This window comes from Oenanthe melanoleuca, chromosome 1 (assembly GCF_029582105.1).
Source record: "Oenanthe melanoleuca isolate GR-GAL-2019-014 chromosome 1, OMel1.0, whole genome shotgun sequence".
Classification (NCBI taxonomy): Eukaryota; Metazoa; Chordata; class Aves; order Passeriformes; family Muscicapidae; genus Oenanthe; species Oenanthe melanoleuca.
The window spans coordinates 46,225,067-46,246,799 of NC_079333.1; the positions used below are offsets into that span (position 1 = coordinate 46,225,067).

Sequence of the window (21,733 nt, forward strand, 5' to 3'; positions counted from 1 at the left end):
ATTTCCATGTCTCCGTATGAAATTTGAGTACAATGTTTGATGAACTACCTTACTGGCACACAGAGGTTAATTATGGGATACTGCTATCCTACTAAGCATTTATCTTGCACTTTTCTTGATGACCTGCAATTTCTTACTGAAACATTGACATGTTCAGAGCTGCACGTGAGGTGCAGATCTCTGCAGTTTCAAGGAAAAGCAATCTTTAGTTTTCTCATTAGTGTAATAACATTTCTACTTCTGAGGGTTGTATTGTGATCTGCCTAACATTCTAAGCAGCTTTCATGTATTTTAAAAGTACTCAGAATGAATTTGAAGATATATTAGTTAGTCCATGTACATTCCTTCTGTAGTTCTTTGAGAGCACATCAGTAAGTTGTTCTCTGCTGTCATCCAGTGCTGTCTTCTTTTATAATTGTTTCCAAACATCTACAGTATCTTTCCAGTTAAGGACACAATGAGTGATTATTACTGACTACTTGGCTACTGATGCACTGTGAATTATGAGGTTGAAGGAAGCCAACAGTAGACTTTTTATGTAGAATTTTTTTTCCTAAGTGCTGAAGTAACTAAAAAGAAAAAAATTGCAACTTTGGTTCACTGAGACTCCTTTAATTTGGGAAAATGAAAGGCACAGTCCTACAGACTTCCTGAAAGTACATGATGCTGTACTGGCATCCTAGGAAAGTTCTGTGTTTTGAAGGCCACTCCTGTAGTTTTAATTTAGTTTTATTGGTATCCATATAAGTGAAGGGGGTATGTAAGGGCAGGTGGGATGACTGCCCTGCTCCATCTCAGGCCCAAGCTTGGCCATGTCCAGCTATGCATTCTTGCAGTATTACTCATTAGTCACCATTACATATTTATTCAGATTAAGATACACATTTTACAAATGGCAAAGTTTGTTGCAGTACAATTTTTTCTCCTTCTTACAGATTGAAGTGGTCTGCCTTATTTCTTCAGTTCTTTTTGATTTTCTGCCTATTTTTCTGATAGAAAAGACTTCTGTTTCAGTAACGTGTGTAATTACCCTTATAATGTCAAATTTGTTTCTCTAATAGAATGTAGGGCTTAATTGGATGAATAACCTGCTGTTTCAGGTAGAATAAAAGAAATTTTAACATAATTTTGTGTGCTGCTTTTAGCTTGAATAGAGTTAGTTTTATTTACAGCAGCTAATATGGGACTATGTTTCAGATTTGTGCTGGAAACAGTATTCATAATTCAGGAATGTTTTGTTTATTGCTGAGCAGCACTTGCACAGAGTCAAGGCCATTCCTCTCTCTCACAGCATCATGCCAGCAAGTAGCCTAAAACTTTTACTTGCTCCACCAAGGTGGTTTTGAGCAACTGAGTCTATTCTTGTCTGTATGTCACTGGGAGAACGATTAATTGAACATAATGAAGGAAATAGGCACTATAATTTTCTGGCAGTAATAATTCACTGACAAAAATGTCACAAATGTCAAACAGAGGGAATTTCTTCTCCTGTGCCTCTGACACTTTTGAGTGAAACAAAATCTCAGTGTAGCACTCACATACCAGACTCAGCAGAGAGGGTGTTTAGAGTACGGAGCAATTTTTACCCTCAGTTTTTTCCCCACAGGAGTTAGCAGAATCCTGGGACAGCTAGCCATTGCTGAGTGCTTTTACAATGGATAATTTAGTGTTTAGATATATAAAACTTGTGTTTTGAATGATATTCTGAGTTAGTGAATGCAAATGCACTCACTAACAGAATAGCACTGATTTACCTGCACTAAGCAGATTCCTATAGGGGTCACACTCATTTTGTTTCCTTACTTTGTGTCATTTAACCATGGTCACACTACGAAATGCCTTGGCCAGGGCACATAGAGGCAGCCTAAAACTCAATAGATTTAAAAATAGATATTGTGGCATGAAGAAGGATTGTATTCTCCTGTCTGTTGAGAACTTGTGCCTGCCAGTTTTACCTGAACTGCTGTAACTCACTGGTAGGTACCCTCTGCTACATCCTTGGTGGCTCCAGCATTATTGCTTCTTCTAACCCCAAACTGGGGCTTTTATCTGCAAAGTAGCTTTACACTACAGGTGATTCTTCTCCATTCCTGAAGTGCTGAGCAAATAATGGCTGCCATATTTTCTAGGTACTCTTCTTGGGCAAAGTTCACTTTATTGCAGATAAAAATAATAATTTCAGGCTGCACTGTGTCTTGTTCAGAGGTATTTCCAGCAGTGTGTCCTTGCCAAAGGAATTTCTCTCCCTTTGAAGTTGCTGCTGTCAGAATCATGGAAAAAATTGATTTCAAAAAAGGACTTCTGTCTGGCTTCACCTACTTGAAGCTGTGCACACAACTGGACTGTTTTTAGGTCAGGATGCTCAGAACCCCTTTGAGTCCTCCAAGAAGGAAAACTGTAAAACCCCTCTGGGTGATTGTACCAGTGCCTCACCTCTTTCATTATAACATTTTTCCCTTCTTGCATTCCTTACATTCCTCTTATGTTCCTTATTGCAACTTGAATTTCCTTTTTGCTTCTTTTTCTTTGGCTGAACACCTAGGAGGTGAGTCTGGCTCTGTCTTCTCTGTTATTGCCCTTTCTAGGTGGTTGAGAAGAAGCTGTTAGGTCACTCCCATGCTCCAGTCTTTCAGGCTAACACAACCCTGACCCCTTGGCCCTATATTCATACTTTTTATGCCCCAGATCTGTAACCCTCTGGGTAGCCCTTCCCTGGATCCTCCTCATTCTCAGCAGCCTGAGGCCCCACACCTGGACACGTGCTCCAGATGCCTCATGCATGCCAAGCAGAGGGAAGGGCCACTCTGGCTAAAGCAGGCCAGTACCTGGGTAACCTTTGCTGCTCCAAGGACACCCTGCTGACTCATGTTCAGCTTGTCCTCCACCAGCACTCACCCCCAACCAGCTCCACCAGCAAAGCTGGAAAGTCTTGAGCAGTTCCTTGGGAGACCACATCCTTCTTCCTTCAGTTTGTAGTTGTAGTCAAACTGGAGGAAGAAGGAAGGGAATTTGCAGGTGCTTCCTTTGCAGCACACCTTTCTTTTATTTCTTTTCCCCTGATTTCAGTGTTTTGCCTTGAAAGCCCAGCTCTTTGGCACATGCTTCAAAGGCTGAACCTCTTCCAGCTGGAGAAGGAGGGAGGGAAAACAATTGCATGGTTGGGGTAAGTGGAGAGTGGGACTACTGCAAGTTGAAACATTGAACTCAAAACATCCCTTTCTCTTTGGGCTGAGGAGGTGGGAGCTTGCTGGTTTTCAGCTGATCTGTATCTGATAGATACAGGAGATGCTTGGGGCACAACTGCTAATTAACGGCATTTTAAAAATAAACAGGAGCAGAAAGCTATTAAATCCTGCTTTTTTATTGTATATCCATTTGATGTTGAAAAATAGAATAGGGAAAGCAATCCCTAAGTTCCCAAGTCTTTCTGATTTTATTTACACATGTAAGGAATGCATGGTGATAGAGTGCTGTAGCTGAACCAAATTTCTGTTAATTTATGAAAAGGGGTGGCCTTTTGGCAGACAGTCTTTTGACAGTTTGTTCTAAGTGTTTTTGAGCAATATACACAAAATTTTTTAAATGGAACAGATTTAATTGTTTGCAGAGCAGTGTTGGCTGTGGAGTGCTAGTAGTACATACATTTTCAGGATCAACAGCAGCAGGTGGGTAATGCATTACTTGTGCTTCACCTTTCTGATTATTAGGATTTTGCATTCTGCCTTTTGTGCTCTTAGGTGGTCACTCCCTTTCCATTTCTCCCTTGGCCTCTACAGACATCATGGCATCTGAAATTCCAGCTTCTCAGTCAGGGTGGCCTGAGTGGAATATTTGTATATGTTCCTCCTGCCTTACTAATGGTTGGAATTACACCTGCAAACCTACTTCATGTACTTCACTGAGATTGATAGGAAAGTAAAAGTGTGAATAAAACCACACTGAGATTTATGCCCTTCAGTTGGTTGTAGTAACTGTTGTAATCAGGCTCCTCTAGTCCAGAGCCCAGTCTGGATTTTAACACAGCTTTCATCCTGACACTGATTTTTAAAACAAATTAACAGTGCTGTTTTCCTCCCTTAGGTCTGTAGTCACAAGTCACTATTTGTTCTACATTTTGGAAATGTATATTTCCAAATCTTCAATGTTTGGTCTATATTTTGGAAATATAGTGGCATTCTGGAAATACAGATCAAATTATGGAAGATGTTTTTTACTGAGGTTAAAGCAAATGAGCAGAATTTCTGATAATGCTTCACATTTGTTTCAGTTTTTACTGATGGATTGCAGTAATGTTTAGAAAGTTCAACTGCAGTAGCATTTCTGAAATTTGACAGTATTACAGAACTGGTCATGGTTCAAACTGAAATGTGCAAACCTAGCAATCTAAAATTAGGGTTTTAAACTCGTATTTAGGTATTCAGTTAAGAACTGACACATTTACCTGCTGTTGAATTCAATAAAATTCAAAAAATTGATGTGGAAAGACAGTTTACCCTTGGCTACACTTGAAGTTAAACTGAGTTCAGTACCAGCTGTAAGTGCTTTATCAGCAGTGGGTAAATTTGCTGGAGTAGACAAAGCTTCTGAGTTTCTGGGGTTTTTGCTCAATAGGAAGCAAATTTATGAACTTTTTTTCATGTTTGAGTGTTACAACTAAATCTATTTATTTCTGTCTCCCAGATGTTTTTTGGAAGCCAGGAAAGATTTAGCAGCCTTAGCAAAAAAAACAATGATCATTTTGGAAACATTTCACAATCCCCTTTCCACATCAAGATTTTGTGCTGCTCAGAAATAAATTAAGCAGTGTTTTGGGGCCCCACGCATCCACCTCCAGCTGTTGCAGATTTTATGATGAGCTGCAGTTCATGTTTTTGGATAGAGAGGGACATAGTAATTTTCTGGCTGGGCTCTGTGGGTGATGGCAGCAGAAAGGATGGGCAGAATCCCTTTGCTGTCCCTCCCTTCTGAAAGAGAGGAGTGGGAGCTGATGGTGCCTCTGTCCCCGTCACTGCACTCTCCTGTTCTCATCAGTGGCACTGTGCCCAGGAGTGCTCAGTGGTGCAGGGGGCATGTGTGGTGTCCCTGCTGGCATCTGGGCAAGCAGAGGAGGGCAGAGGGCTGTCCCCATCTTTGGGGTTGGCCCCTGGGTTATGTCTCAGTGTGAACAGATGGGCTCCCTGTGGCAGCACGGACTGGATTTGATATGGAATTTTCCTCCTATTTGTTTGCACTTGTTTGAGAGGAATCAATTTTTGCCTTGATTATAGTTTTTCTCCGAGAAAATTTCTTTACTGCTTTCTTTCTTGCCATTTTCATTTGCTCTATGGTGCCTTAGGGTGATAAGTGATAATTTTCTCTCCTTTGGGCTTTTGATTCAAGCTTTTCTTGTACTGCCTGTGTTTTGCTCATGGCTGTGGCAATAGAGATATTCATGGCTTGAGCTGAGGTCTTGCCTTGCTCAATTTACCAGCTTGTACTGCTTAAAAAGTCAGGATGCCCTTATCTGATACTGTCTTCATACTGGTTTTCCCTTTCTGCTGTTTGTTTTTCTTTTAAGTCCTCAAATTGAACAGCATTGTGCCCCAGAAAGTATGAGTTGTTCCTGTACCTTTAGCCAGGTGTGCTTATCTGGAATTAAAATAAAATCAGGCATTTTCTCAAAGGTTAGTTGCTGTGATTATCAATCAGCCTCCTGGTTGCCATTGCTAAGACAGAGACTTTTGCCTTTTGGGGGATAACTAATTAATAGGATTGTTTATATCAGCTTATGTTATCTTATGCAACAGTGAATATTTGAAAGCAGGTAGAAATGTAAAAAAAAAAAAAAAAAAGTCTTGAAAAACAGCTTTTCAGGCTTATGCCTGGTGGAGACTTGATTGATGCTAATAATGAAAATAATTTGTCAGTTTTGATAATGAGAATCTTTAATCCCAGATCTTGTACTCCTTTGAAATAGCAGTCAGCAGGATACTTTCCATATAATGTACTATGGGAATTCAGCCTCACAGGTAACAAATGATTAGAGTATTTTATTACAAAATGCAGTTTTGACAAAAAATTCCCCCACCAAACTCATATGAAGTTTCTTATGAGAAGAAAATTATATACATTATTTGGAAAGGTTTTTGATGAGTTTGCATAGAAGACATACTGATCCCCACCATGTAACTGGAGGTAAATTACGAAGCTGTACAACAATTTCTGCTCTTGTATTGCCATTGCCACTACCATGGCAGGAAAAACTGGGGGTCTGTTCCCCAGGGAGACCACAAAAAAGCAGGTTTTTTTAGCCAAGAGCACGTGGTCGTGGTTGTTTCCCATGCTGAGTAGGGCCTGTGAGATAAAACACTCCAGTGCTGAAGAGGGGCATTGAGCCAAAGGAGGAGCAGTGCATTCCCTTTGCTCCATCCACTGTGTTGGTGTCCTCCAGCTGCCATACACAGGCAACTAAGGATGCTTATAAATGCTTCTAACATGGAACATCTCTTTCTTGGCAAGATGAAGTAAATTTGATCTTGAAATATTATTTGGAACTGAAAATGAAAAGTTTTTATTTGGAAACTTTTGAAGCTAAATATGGCAAATGTTTAAAGTCTGTTTTGTTCATAATATTTTTTGTAAAATTGATTTGATAGACCAGCATAAATTTATTAATGATTTGGATAAAATGAAATCTGTTTTATTAATGAATAAAAATTAAAGTATAAAGTATAAAGAAAAGATTGCCTTGGCCTATGAAACCATAAGCTGTTCTATCTTCAATTTTTATAAATATACTTGCAAAGGTGTAAAACACACAATCATGTAAACAGTGAAATCATTAAAATTTATTGACTATAGAGACATTAAACACGCTACACCACTGAAATTCTGGAAATGCTACAGAGCCACACTCTACAAAAGCTTTTAATATCTTCAAATAATTTCAGTTTTACTCTTGAATCAGAACTGCCTTCCTGCCACTTTCCAGTGTGTAAAAATTTAACATTTGCTCTATCATCTCTTCTCTGCCTATGTTCTAATTGTTTGTCAGGCAGAAAGTTGTCTCTCTGAAGTACTGTCCTCTTCATGACAGACAGCAACACTTCCACAGGATCTGCCAAAGATGAGATTATGCTGTAATTTCCTCAAACAGCTGTGTCTGCTTCATTATGAATAGAAGCTGTCGGGGACTGTATCCAAATCTTAGTTCTCACCCTTCCAAATCACATTAACAAAATTATCACATGCCTGGGTGAGCACTTCTCCACCACTTTTAATTCATTCCAATTGTACATTACCCACTCCAAAAGGTTTGTTGGTTTTTGTTTTTTTTTTTTTTAATATCCTAGTATCAGCTTTCAGCTTCTGTCACCGTTAGAAGTAGTTCTCCATGAAGATTTGGGCTTCCCAAGGAGATGTTCCCACCTCCTCTCCATCCAGCACTGTGTTTGTTTCATCTGTGGCTCAGCTCTAGGCAGGGTGCAGTGCTGCCATTGATGTGCTGGTATCTCATCTCCCAGAGAAGGCTTCAGCAAGGCTCTGCCAGGTTTGCCAGTTCTGCCCAGTGGCATTTCCTGGGACAACTGTGCTTGTCAGGAGGCATCTGCTTATGCCAATTTTCTGTAGTAACTGTAAAAACCACATCTGTTTCCCACCTCATATGAATATATCCCACATCTGCTTTCATCCCTGCCCCTGCATCACTGCACTGGTCAGACACAGCAGTGTCTTTCTCGTGGGCCAGGTCTCTTTCTGCAGGAGTTTATCTGTGAGTGCTGTGATGCATCCAAGACTCTCACCCTTCGGATGTGTGCTGCTTGGGCAGAGGGCACCAGAGCTGAGTTTGTGCTAACCCTGTCCAGGATGCTCCAGGAGTTTAAGAACTTGGAGCTCTTGATCAGGATAGCCTCTGAGGGAAATGGCTGGAGATTTCTCACTTTGTGCTTTGAACCAAGCTGTGATCAAGCAGTTGTGGCTGCCTCCTGTGAGGACAGACCCCATCAGACCTCCTGACTCCTCTCTGAGTCATGGCCAAGTGGGCTGTGCACAGGTTCCCCCCATGTATCACAGGATCATGGAGTGGTTTGAGTTGAACAGAGCCTTAAAGATTTTCTAGTTCCAACCTCCTGCCATGGGCAGGAAGACTTTTCCACTTTCCTGATTGGTCTGTTTGAAGCCGTGTCCAACCTTGCACATTTCCAAGGATGGAGCATCCACAACTTCTCTGGACAACCTATTCCAGTCCTCACCACCCTCACAATAAAGAATTTCTTCCTAATATCTGACCTAATCTCTCTTCTTTTAGTTCAAATCTGTTTTTATTTTCCCTGTGAATATCTGCTCTTGTAAAAAATCATTCTCCTCCCTTTTTATAAGCTCTCTTTAAGAACTGAAAGGCTGCAATGAGGTCTACCTGGAACCCTCTCTTCTCCAGGTGAACAGCCTGCCTGTGTAATCCTATTTCTTGGACAGCACAACCCTCTACTCTGTTGGGTTGAGAGCATTTACCTAGCAGGAGTGGGCAGCTGATGGGGGATGCTGGCCCATGGCTCACCTTTCTCAGGCTACTAGCTCTGCCCCAGCAATTTACAAACCCATTGTTTTGTTTTGTTTTGTTTTGTTTTGTTTTGTTTTGTTTTGTTTTGTTTTGTTTTATTTTGTTTTGCTTTGTTTTGTTTTGTTTTGTTTTGTTTTATGGTGGTAGCAAGAGGCATCAGTTCAGTGGCAGATGGTTAATGAAGTGTTCAGGTGCTTCTAATACACACTGTACTGGGAGAGGAATCAGCCTGAGCCATGTGAAGTGTTACCAGAACACCCAGATGTTTTTAGATTATCTTGCTGTAAATATTCTGGGTTTAGACTCTCAGTACTAGGATGGGTAAGCAGCTGTAACAGCCTGCATTAGGAAATGTTTATACAGGAAGCAAAATTCTCAACATATTTAAGTTTTTATTTCTTTATTTCCATTTTTATTTGTTCATGTATTTTGATAATTCCTTTGCATATCTCATAATTATTGCTTTTCTATTTTTGTGGCAAATTGAAAACAGAATAAACAACCAGTAGTGTGGAATTCTTCACCATTTTCCTTTTTTTCCATTCCTATTGAGGATAATAATATTTCTACACTACTTGTTTAACCAAAAAAAGCACCACTGTTACTATTCAAAAGCGGGCTGCTGTTTTCTTTTTCCAGCCAGTTTTATTTTATAAACTTGAGCACTGCTGATGCAGTCCCTGCTGCATGTCCTGGGGCAAAAATCATCCAGCTCAGCTTCTCCTTCTTCCTGATGTCTCCAGAGGTTAGGGTGAGACCTGCTGGCCAAATGTAACTTGGAGTGTAGTGGAGGAACTGCAATATCAGATGGGAAGAAACTCTTGTAGGCTTCTTTCCTAGATCATCATTAAATGAGCTCAGGTTTAAAATAGACTCTCATAAGAGATAGCCATCTTAGAAGGAACCTGATACTGCTGGAGTTAAACAGAAGTATTTAATTGTGTTTCTGGCTCCTTGAACTTTTCTGCTCCCTGTGGGATTCATAGCTAAACATAGTCTGGTGGATATAATTTTGTTCTGCTATCTAGCATGTTCACATCACTTTGTAAAGGTTTTTTTTTGGTTGTTTTGGGTTTTGGGTGGTTTTTTGTTGTTTTTTTCCCCCCACAATACAGCTACTGCCAAAATGCTGTGACATGGAGAGCTATGACTTCATTTCCTACTCCCAGTGATTCATAGGGGATATTTTTACATTATACAGTATCAAGAAAATGTTATCCATATAAATCCTTACATACACCAAGTTCAGTCTTTAAGACTGCAGGCATGTTTCTTGTCCAGAGTCCCTAGTGATATGCTGCTATGTGATGTAGTGTCGTCTTTGTTGGGCTTGAGACTCCTCTTAGTCCCTTCTCCTGTGCTGAGGAGGGCATCTGAAGAGTTAGGAGGTTCATATCCCTCTCATCTCAGAGCATTCCTGCACAGCAGGGAGTGACTTCAGATGTGTGTATGTCAGCCAACATCAGTCAAGAGAGGTGAGTAATAAAAAATGGGGGAAGAGCCAGCAGAACCCAGACACAGCTGAGTCTTTTCATCTCACTGACTCCAAAGAGCATAGTGAAGTTGAGCTTGGACAGTGCCATTGAAAATAAACTATCTTGCAGAAAAATACAAGCCAAAGATTCTTAAATAACAGCTATTTACAGAAGAATGATCAAATCTAAGATCCCAAATGTAACACAAAACCACATACCTTACTTCCAAATTGGCCTATCACAATATGTAAATGTTCAATACATTGACTAAACCAAGGTCCAAAGCCTGTATTGCTTAACAGGAAAATATTTTTAGATTAATTTAATAGGAGTCCCATGTGTTCTATAGCAGAATGGAACCTTGTATTATTTACAGATAACCATTATTCTGTGTAGTTATTGCAATGGTAGTCATAAAACACGTTACAAAGTTAAGCAGGCAATGTTCTGCAAAAAAGGAAAATATCTTTGGTAATTGTATGGATGCTAATTGTAAGAATATAGTGGGTTCTTCAAGCCTTTGACATCCACAGCTGAGACTGGATGCCACAAGAAGAGATGAAATTGAAATGTCAAGTGCATAGAGTCCATCATTGTCAGTTTTAAAGGGTTAGTCTCAGCTGGCAGCATACTGAGGTTGAGCAGTGCCCTGTGTTTGAGAGGGGCCAGGTCTTTCTTGACCTTCATGTTAATAAATTTATACTAGAACATTAAGCCCAAGTGCTTGGTCTGGTCTCTGAAGCACACCAGCACAGCCCCTCTACACACTGTGTGTGAAGATGCTTTCAGTGAACACAGGGACCCAGACCGGTACCAGGCACTGTAGACAGAGCACTGGACTTATTTAGCACTTCTAATTAGTGCCCCTAGCTAGAAACCCAGCTCAGCTGGGAGTATCACAAGTGCTTTGAATTCCAGTTCTGGGAACTGTGGAGCGTGTTCCAATTTCCTGTGTCCATGTTTCTTTGTGATGAAGGATACGAACACACATGGTACAAGAGATAGAGAGTGAAATCAGGCATGGAATAGACAGAAATCTCACCTTCATATTGTTGGAAGTGACAGGGGACAAAATCTGAACTCCTGGAGCCACATGTGTGAGGAAGCCAAAAGGAGATGCACTGTATTGGGATTGGTGTATAATCTTCTATAGTTAAAAGTATACACATTCATCAGTCTTAGAAAAAATACATTTTTCCTTGCAGGCCTCCAGCCACAGCTCTTACTTTCTTGGAATCTATAGATCTGGCTAAGAAATGGTCAAGGGGATGGGGGTGTCAGCACAAGAATGGCAGTGATTTCTACATGGGAAGGAGAGAAACCCATAAACAACTTTTATGGACTTGGAATTCTATTATTTATGGCTAATTTATACAATGATGCTTTAAAGGCTTCAGTAGCTACTCTTGTTGTAGTAATTGTTGAAGCAACATGCAAATGTTTAGACCCTCAAGACTGGGTCCCACCCTCACCTGGCTATTTTTGCCTATTTCCATTGTAAACCTATGTGTCTTAAAAACAGTAACAACCACTCCTCTAACAAGGACAATTTTTGCTGGTAACTTATCAAGTCAGAGATCTGTGCTACACTAAGAACCTTTGCTGGGAGCAAAGCTGTGATTGAAACAGCATTTAAAGTGTTTGAAAACATTCTGTGCTGGGATTATACCTGGGAGTGCTGTTGATTCTAACTTTGATTTAGTTAGCATGGTTCCTGACATCAGGGTAATGTTGTCTGTTGGGTTTTTTGTTTTATTTGTGTTTGGGTTTTTTTTCCCCTTAGGTTGGCTGGATTAACTGGCTCTCATTCAGAGGGAACTTGGCAGATCTATTTTGCTCTTGTTGAACCTCTCTACAGCACGTCATAAAGATTTCCTAGGTCCAGAAGCTGCAGAAGAGACAACTGAGCAGCAGAAAAATGTGACTCTGAGAAGAGACTTCAAGCCTTCTGATGATGAATTTTCTACTAATCAGTTCTAATTTATATTTAAAAGTGAAGCATGCATAAAAGTTAACCTGACAGGGAAAACCACCTTCTCATTAATTAGAACTGCAAAAAAAAAAAAAAAAAAAAAAAAAAAAGAAAAGCAGTCACCTGAAGCTTCAAAATGAGTGCTCCACTAATTCCAAACAAGTCATGTTATTCCCAGCTTCAGGACAACCGCAGTGAAATAAGAAACAATAATGAAAGCATTGTGAATGTTGGGGATACCAATGCCAACCAAATTGTAACAAAAGTTAGAGCCACTGAGGGGGATGTTAAGAAACATGATTTGACAGATGAGAGTGGGAATACATACTGTGGAGGAACAGAGAGAGTGACTCATCTGCCCACAGAGCAGAATAAACTTCTGACCTTCAAAGACTCTCGAACCTGTCACAGCAGTGCACAGGAAAGCAAGCTGCCCTCCACCACAAGCAGGGAAATGGGGAAAGACTGTAGGACCAGCGAATCTAAGGATACATCGAGGCATATCAGGATTAGCCGAGGACAAAGCCTGTCCAATTTAAAAAGTAGCACAAATGATGCCAGCCTGGAGCTTGTCTCCAAAGGTGATATTGACTTCACCCAGAACTTTCCTAAGGGAAAAATGTCCAGGACTGTGGAGGTGGAGAGAATAAAAAGGCTTTCCTTGGGAAGACCGAGTAAATTTTCTCCTCAGCCTGAACCATTTGCAAAAGACGGCGCTGGCCGCGTGTCGTGTAAACGTCTGCTTTCTGCATCATTGGACTCCATCGACAGGTCTCACCACTTGGTAGGAAGTACAGAGAAATCCCAAAAAACATCCACGGATCATTTTCTTGGGATGGTGTTTCGTCCGCTTGACAATACCTCAGAGGAAAATACTGTATTTTATTCCAAACCATCTACCTCAGGGAACAAGAAAACAAGTAAACCAGAAAATGTACCAAATGTTAGCATTGAAAGCACACTGCATACTTCTCATTCTCAGCATTCAACTGTTAAGCTCAATGAGGTTGCTAGTAAATCAGAAGCACAATTAGGTCAGGGTGATAAAAGTAAAAAACTGGAGATTCGGACTGCACCATCTCTACAATATAAAAATACGTGTCCACAAAAGATAGAGAGAATTATGCTGGTGGAGTTCCTGGGATGTCCAAGAGCTGAAAATACAGCAGTGCAGGAACAGAAAAGCATTGGGTCTGACACGTCAAAATCTCAAGTATCCCATTTTCAAGACACTTGTAATAGAGTAGAGGACCCATTGTCAAACCAGGTAGTAACTCATCCTGATGATAAATTACAAAATTATAATGCCACCATCAGTGGGGAAGGGAGAGGAAGCAGTGACAGTGACAGCAGGGCAATCAGCCAGGCTGGTGAGGAATATTTTACTGATGAGGAAATGGAAACAATATTTCCACTTACTTGCAGTAGTAAATCCAGCATCAAAGTGACATCGAGAAAAAACAAAAATTTACATGAAGTTGACAGAGATTGTGCTGAAACAGTTGGTGAACAGATATCTTCTTTACCTGATATTAATCCACCTGACAGCAAACCCTTGAAAGTTAATGAGAATAAACTGATGCTAGTCAAAGAAAGCATTGAGGATGCTGTTGTGCCTGCTCCTGATCCCTCAGATCATCACGGAGCGTGCAGTGCAGAGACAGTGTCAAACCAACAACCTGACACTCACAGCAGCGATGGGGAAACCCCAAATGTTTTGGTTTCATGCAAAGAAACAGCTAATGTACAGAAACATCCTCCAGAGGAAGCACCAACGAGCTGTAACATTCCAGCAAAGGCTGATATCTTTTTATGTGTCCCAACTCCCGTGAGCCCGGTGCCAACGCCGGATGTTAATGGTCAGCCCACGCTACCAAACACTAATTTGAAGGAACTTTATGCACTTCATGATGACAAATCGTCACCCTCCTCAGTCCTACCTCCCACTGACAGCACACAGTTGTTAAACACATCCCCCAAAGTGCCTCTCAAGGCTGCTTGCAGCAGCGCCATCCCAAAACCCATCCTGGTCCACCCCAAGGGCTCCCTGACGGATAAGGCCGGTGCGGACAGCGACTGCAGCGCAAAGCTGGAGGAAGGCGCCGAGATGAAGCCTGCCATCCCCCGGCCCAAGCCTGTGAGACCCAAAATCATCACGTACATCAGGAGGAGCCCGCGCTCGATGGAGCAGCTGGAGCCGCTATTCGCGCCGGCGGGGCTGCCCTTGGACGGCAGCGCGCCCGTCCCCGAGCAGAAGGCGCCGGGCGCGGGGGACGCAAAGCCCGCCAGCATCCTGTACGACAAGCTCAAACCCGACCTCCAGAAGCCAAGGCTCTTCGGGTCTGGACTGGTGGTGTCAGGAATTAGGCCCCCAGGCCATCACTTCGGTCCCATGAGCGAGAAGTTTCTGCAGGAGGTAAGTTTCTGCGGCTTAGGCAGCTGCTTTTGTGTGATTGTTTACTGGTTTGCTGCTGCCAGGCGTTAGTTCTCAAACCTCAAACAAGAAATTAATCTTAGAACAATGTGTGATCATTAGGAACAAACTTACCTAACTGTTTCTGGCACTGACCCTGTTGTGATAGCTTAGCTGTTAATGGAAGTTGTCACTGTGCTGTTCCAGTATTTTCCAGAAAATTGGTCACCTGCTAGTATTATAAATAGGGATGTTTAGAAAGAAAAAGACATGCTGAATTGATTTTTTTTTTTTTTCTTCTCATATGGGAAATGATTGTAATTTACCCATACAGTCTTTTCCTTCCTAATGGGAAAGTTGGCAGGCTTTTGTAGACAGAGTGCTAGAGGTCTAAACTAATTCCATCCTGTGTAGGAACTATCAGAGCTCTTTCTGGATTATACATAGAATACAAAAGAAGATTTACTTTTGACTAATTTTAATGCTGTTTCTTACACTGACCTGCACCTCCAAAAAGATTTCTTATTTTCCCTGGAAAGCCATCCTGAGCCAAAATGTGACGGAAATCCCTCTAGATGTCTCTGGCTCCAGATATCTCACTTTGTTTCTGACTTGCTGTATTGGGCAGGAGCCTTGGGTTCCTGAAATCCCCACTGGGAGTTGAGCACAGTGGAGGAAGGATGAGCTGGCTTGGTAGGTGGAGAGAGGACAGGGAAGAGCAAGCTGTGTCTGTCATGTGCTTTTGCATCCACTGCTTGGGACCTGTGGTAGTTCAACAACCAAGCTTTTCATATGAACACTGAAAATAACACAAGTGATTTTGAGTGAGTCTTTAAAACAAAGGGTATGTTTTTTAGGCTTTGTGTCTTGTGGTGTTATTAAGGCTGTTCTACTCTCTACCTCGTTCTACATATGGTATAGATCCAAGGAACAACACTGAAATAAAAAATTTAGTGACACTATTGACAGTCAAAACCTGGCAAATACCCAAATTAAGATACTGTGTGTGAGTATAGATTTCCCCTTATGGCATATTAACCAGAAACCTACTGGAATGAGCAAAGATTATATTATTTCTCATCACAAACACAGAAAGAACAGTGCTTGCTGTTCTTTTCTCCTCAACTTCAGTTTTCAGCTCTGTCCTTATATTTTATGTTCAGGGAATGAATTACTGAAGTCCTTGGGAGACTGTCTACTCCAGCCATCATTAGTATATCTTTACAATCACCTTGTAAGATGAGGGCAAATTAATAATAATAACTAGGTTATTACTGTTTAATGCATGGGAATGGAATGAAAGCCAAAATGACCCAGACTGTGCACTGGCTGTTTGACTCTTTATAGGGTGGCATGACCCTCTGAAGACCACAGGTGTCTGTGAGAGTTGGGATTCAGATGATCAGGCAGGATCAGCAGACACATCTGTGAGCAAAGGAGAGGTTTCTGAGCACTGCTGAGGACTGTTTTTAGCATAAGGACTCAGGCTGTGGCTAGCCTGGTCTGCAGACTGAGGGTTTACTCATACAGGTAGAGTCTGTGGGCTGTCAGAGAGTGCCCACTGGCCACTTTATTCACTGTTTTATGGCTGCTGCCAAGAGCCCTGATGTGGTGAGGGTCTGGAAGGAGGTCTGCAGATCACCAGCTCTCTGCCTGCCTCACCAAGGCTGTGCCAGCCCCATTCAACCACCCCTGTGGGTCTGTTCCCCAGCACTGACATCACTGTGCTCCAGAAAGGATGGACTAAAATCTGTTGGAACAAAAAGTCTGCAGAGGTAAAAAGGAGCTAGGGGAGTTGTTTTATATATAGTCAAACCAAAAGTTTTTCCCCTTGATCCTGTTATTTGAACTGTCTGAACTGATGTTGCCAACTCTTTTCCCAAAGAGTTGCCTGGAGCAGGCACTTGCCAAGCAAATTGTTCCTCCAGGCATTAATGTTTGATGATGTTATAAGCAAAGTAACATGAAGGAAAGTGTTGGGCATCCCTACCTGCTGGCCTTGCTGCCAGCTCTGCTCAGGAATACCCAACCTCTGGAAATTCCGGTATGCTCAAAGTATTTGCTGCAGACTTTTCTGGCTCATTTTAACAAATTCATGCACAAGTGTGTGGGTAATGAGCAGACAGCACCACAGAATAAAACTCTGGGCTGATCTTCTTGGTGGACAGGCTGCAACACATCATTTCCCTAGAAGTCCCTCATACAAAAATCTAGTACAGGGTGCTAAGGGGGGGTCATACTCCATATCTTTCTGAAGAGCTTTAAAATGGCAATAATTTTATACAATGCTATTGAAACCAGTTGAATTTTACACTTCATGAATTCACAGTTAAATAGAAAGGAAAAAATAGTGTATCTTCATGACACCTTTGTGTCCTCCAAAACTGTGACCTTCAAAAAATAGCATCTAATTCTTGAGAAATATTTGGGCAAATTCAGATGGGCTTGATTATTTTAAGGGTCTTTTACAATCTAAATGATTCTATTTTAAGTCCTTCTCACTTCTCTCAACTTGAGAAGAGGTTTTATGCTTGTGACTGATTGGTTTTGTGTCCATGTTTGTTGCCTTTCTCTGTTACTCCTATTTATTGTCAATAAGGAAAAAGAAATGGGGTAAGAGAAGATCTGAATAAACTGACCCAGCTTATAAAAAATGCTTATTTTCTATATTTAAAAGATTTTATCTTTTCCTTATATGAAATACTTGGCATTGGTGTTTAACTTTCATTTAAATATGAAATGATAGTATGCATAGTGTAATCTGATAGAAATAAATTTATCAGAGAAAGAGAAGATAACTGAGGCTTATCCAGAAAAACAATCTCATATCTAGAAGCTGAAAGTAAGAAGCCAGACATATGCAATCCAAGCCTACAGAATCATTCATATTATACAGAAAAAAATGCATCCTAACTTAAAATAGGTCATAGGAGTACAATAAAAAAGAAAAGAAAAAGATCTGATGGCAGGAAATAGGACTGCAAACAGAGGAAAAAATATAGGGCAAAACTATAAAGCTCAGTGTTGGTTGCATCTGCCCTCCTAGTTCCTGTGGAAAGGCCTCAAATATTCTGTATTTCATAGTTTAAGGCCAATCTTGTCTCTTAGCATATTAAAGATTTGCTAAATTAGGATTAAAGCTCTTGAAGGAGCTGGGATCAAAGCTTTTATAGCCAATGTTGAAGCGTATATTCTAGTGCTTATAATTGCTAAATAGAAATTGATTTGGCATATTATATGCATCATAACTTACAGCAGAGTTAATTAATTGGCAGTTACATTTCTTCCTAGGTAGCCTGTGGCACTTTTTGATTAATTTTTAAACAGATTTAGTTCAGATTTCCTATTTCCTCTGCTTTTTTTTTATTTTCCCATGGCCTAAATAGGATGACTGAAAAAATATTCATAGGTCCTTTCTACATTATGATGATATTGCATTTTATAAGAAAAGGGTGAAGATGTTGGACTCTACCCAGAAGAGCAAACAGTTCTTTGCAAATAAGAGAGAGATGAAAACTCTGCTCTCTTGTCCTGAGTCATGAAGCAGCACAGAAAGGTGGGAGTCAGAGCCCAGCTTGAATACACAGAGATGCAAGGGCTGAATCATGGAACCAGGTCGTTCCTTGAGTACAAGATCAGTGCCATGAACCAGCTGTGAGCTGGAAACACTTCCAGCTTGGGACCTACTCTGCTGTTCTTACAGTAAATGCCCATTAAAATACTAAGAGATTTGTCACTGATTTTAACAAAGCAGCATCTATTTGTGATAAAGAGTAAATATATCACATTTTCAAATATTTTTTTTCTCCAATTCACATGGGCAGATGGGTTTTATAGCTCTGATCTGGAATATTCAACAGGCTCTGAAAGCAAAAGTTAGAGAAGTGTGCTCATGTCCACAACCAAGTCTCTTTCCAGGAACTAGAGGGGCACAGATTACAATGAACATTTTGCAGTGAGAACATACTGGGGGTTCTATTTTTCTCACAGAAATTATTTGGCAGTACAATTTCTCTGATAAAATGTACCTAAAACACCTCCAGCTTTATTTTTAGCTATCTGAGTTAAAACCAACTTCTCCCAGAACTGGGCAAGAATATTTTAAATAACTTCTAATAAAAATTCCACTTACACACTATCACAGTGTATTACTTCTCTGACTTAACAGTACCTTCATTTTCACTAATTGAAGGTCTTCAATTTGTCCATTTTCTTTTGGGGAAGGCATCAATTCTTTATTTGGGTGTAGCTGCATATTGATAGTGGAATTTATATATTTTTGAAGAGGGATTCATTCAGTAACTTTTTGAAAGTTTGCAGTGCTCTGAAGACCAGATTCACTAGGAGGGAAATTTAGCCTTTACAACCAATTTGGAGCTGCACATTGTCTGGGTTTATAGATTTATTGCATAATACCTGTGTTACTGATTTTTCTGCAGGTTGGGGAAAGGCCTGCCAAGGATGAATTTTGCCCTGCTCCGTACACTCACTACGAGGTGCCACCAAGCTTTTATAGATCTGCCATGATCCTGAAGCCACAGCTGGGGCTGGGGGCAGTGTCCAGGCTGCCATCTGCCAAGAGCAGGATTCTCATTGCCAGTCAGAGATCCTCAGGGAGCTGCCTCCATCAGCAGGGAGAAATAACCAGTGCTCCCAGCCTCTACCATCCTGATGCTTCAGGTAAAGCATGAACTCTCTTTCCTTTCCCTTTACTGTACTCACCAATAAGATACCTTTTTTTTTGAGGCAGAAAAATCACAAAATGAGCAACACTTTGACCTGATGCTACAAATCTCCAGCAGCACTCTTTGAGGTGTGTCTTTTTACTCTGCAGAAAAGCTGACAAGGGAGTCTGGGACTTGTGCAAAGGTTGTTTAGCAGCTCATTGCCAAAGAGAGAGACTAGTTTTCAATAATAATTCTCATTTTTCACCTTTTTATCTTCCTTTGCCTTGTAAATGCCTGAAAAATCTTTGGTTTTGTTCTGGGGAAGATAATGGGACATTTTCTTCCATCAAGAAGACCCCACCATTCAGTCTGGATTTGATATTCTCCACCATGTTGTGCTCTGAAAACCTGGGCAGTGTTCAAATGTGCCAGCACAGATCTTGATTCTCTGAAGCCCTGGTGTACTTCTCTCCAGAGACAACACTTCTAATACATTTTTCTTTCTAGCTACTGCCCAGTTCAGCGTGACCCTGGGCAGAATTACAGGGGAGGGAAAAGCACAAGAAGAGCTGGAAGGAGAATTGTACAATGTCACAAGAAAGAGACAGTAATTTCTTCTACAGGACACTCCTTAGTAGCCTGGGAAAGTGTGGAGGTTTAAAAAATGCACATTTCAACAGGAACAAGTTGACAGACAACTGAAAATCACTCATTTCCAGAGTGAAATGTAGCAGCTGTTTAACAGCCTAGAATGCTGCAGAGATTTTTTAAAATAGTCACAAAAGCTAAAGTTAGTTAATGACTTAAGGTGATATGATCCCTCCTCTTGCCCCAGGAGGAGATGCCTTCACATTTCTGCTTATTTAGCCTGTTCATGAAAAACTATTTATAAAAATGTTCAGTGTGAGCTCTTGGAGCCTCTGAAAGCAGGACTGCTGCAGTGCAATACAGGTTGACAGGATTTGGTGTTTATCAGAAAATCAAGGTTCTCTGTAATGCAGTGCCTCTTGCCAGTGTCCTTTACTATCTGACCCTGCATCTGAGGTTTACCTGTGCTGATTCCATTAGCAGAAGCTGCCCAAACTCACCTGTATGTGACTTCTGAGACACCCCAAGAATGCAGGCTGGGTTGTAAATTCCAGTTCAGCCCTGTCAGCACTGAACACAGGAATACAGGTGCAGAGAGTAATTGGATCATAATTTCCATTTAAATGAAACTGCAAGTTCAGGATATGTGTAGGATAAGCCCTTGTGTTATAGGAACCAGTTTGGGAGATAGATACAAGAGAAAATGCAAACAGGACCTATTATCAAATAAATGTTTTTTTCTGATCCTCAGAAATGAACACTGCCTTCATTTTTATTCATCCATCACCCATCCATTAGCCACATTATCCTGCACCATTGATGCTAGCACACATTGCTTTTCCTTAGCCACTTTTAATCCATACATAATTAATACATGTCTTGCATGTATTAATTACTGTCTTCCTATGTTATGTGACATCCTAAAATCTAAAGAGGATCAGCTTATCAGTCCCATTTTTTGTCTGTAGTACTGCCTTTTAAAGAGCCAGTACATGACAAGTATACTCAAAATGCACAAGCTGTTACTGTGATTCCATTCCACTAAGATTGTATTTCATAACAGCTTCATATTTCTCAAAAGTTTTTTTTTGTTATTTTTAAAAATAAATTATTTTTTTATCACTGATTGTTTTTTGGATCTTATCTACTTTGGAGGTCAAATTTAATTCATAGCTCTCCATAATTTCCTTCCTGTCATTTTGCTTGTTTCTCTCTAGTCTATTGATACCTTGCTGTTTCAGAAAGGGTGTTAAAGATAACTCCTGGTAGTCCAATAATCTGCCTGTCATCTCTTTCAGGACCCCAAAGTGTGTCTCATCTGGTCTTTGGGCTCTGACTGTTTTTATGGATTTTAAATTACACAGGACTTATTCTGGAGAGGTTGCTAATGTCACCAGTTTTTCACTGTCCACCTCAGGACATATTGTTTTCATTTCTGGCATCTCACCTACCATTTTCCTTGCAAGATGAAAAATGTGTTTAATTTTTCTGCAGTACCTTATTCTGTTGCAAAGTACTTTTCATTGCTCTCTTTTGGTTCGATACTTCCTCTTACTTACCTTTTGTGTACCTCTGAAATCTTGGTTTCTATACATTAATTTATTTTTGGTATTTTTTTTTCTTAATTATCCATTCAAGATTTTCTCATAATCACCTTTTCCTTGACTAAAGCCTTTTTTCTTGTATGCCTCAGATGACTTCATCTTTCTCTCAGCAGTGTATAACTTTATGGTTCAGCTTACCAGACTTTTTGTCTTTAATACTTCCTTTTAAGAAGAATGAATTGCTCATGAAAGAGGCTGAGGTGACAGAAGATAGGACAAGACTGGTATAGGAGTGCAGAGGCATCAGAGAACTGATTCCTGTGCCTGTATCCACAGCAAAGCACACATGCAGACCAGAGATGAGTTGTTGGTTGCCATGGAGGGGATGGATAGGGCAGCAACCCCTGGCATGCCAGAGCTGTTGGGGTGTTAATTAGAGGGGCTCATAATAGGGCCAGACACCTTTTAGCCATCTGTGTTAAGGTACCCAACACCATTTTCAACCACTTTCCCTTAATTTGGCTGTTAGCTGCAG

At 40.7% G+C, this 21,733-nt stretch overlaps 1 protein-coding gene across 1 annotated transcript in view; it reads left to right on the top strand.

The window, feature by feature from the left end:
- The window catches only part of MTUS2 (microtubule associated scaffold protein 2), a 224,655-nt gene that overhangs the window by 59,839 nt on the left and 143,083 nt on the right, over positions 1–21,733 (top strand). Inside the window, exons 3-4 of the mRNA XM_056502483.1 lie at positions 11,798–14,402; positions 18,839–19,079. Coding sequence (XP_056358458.1) covers positions 12,123–14,402; positions 18,839–19,079 — 2,521 coding nt within the window. The 5' untranslated portion in view covers positions 11,798–12,122. The remainder of the gene's footprint in view (positions 1–11,797; positions 14,403–18,838; positions 19,080–21,733) is intronic.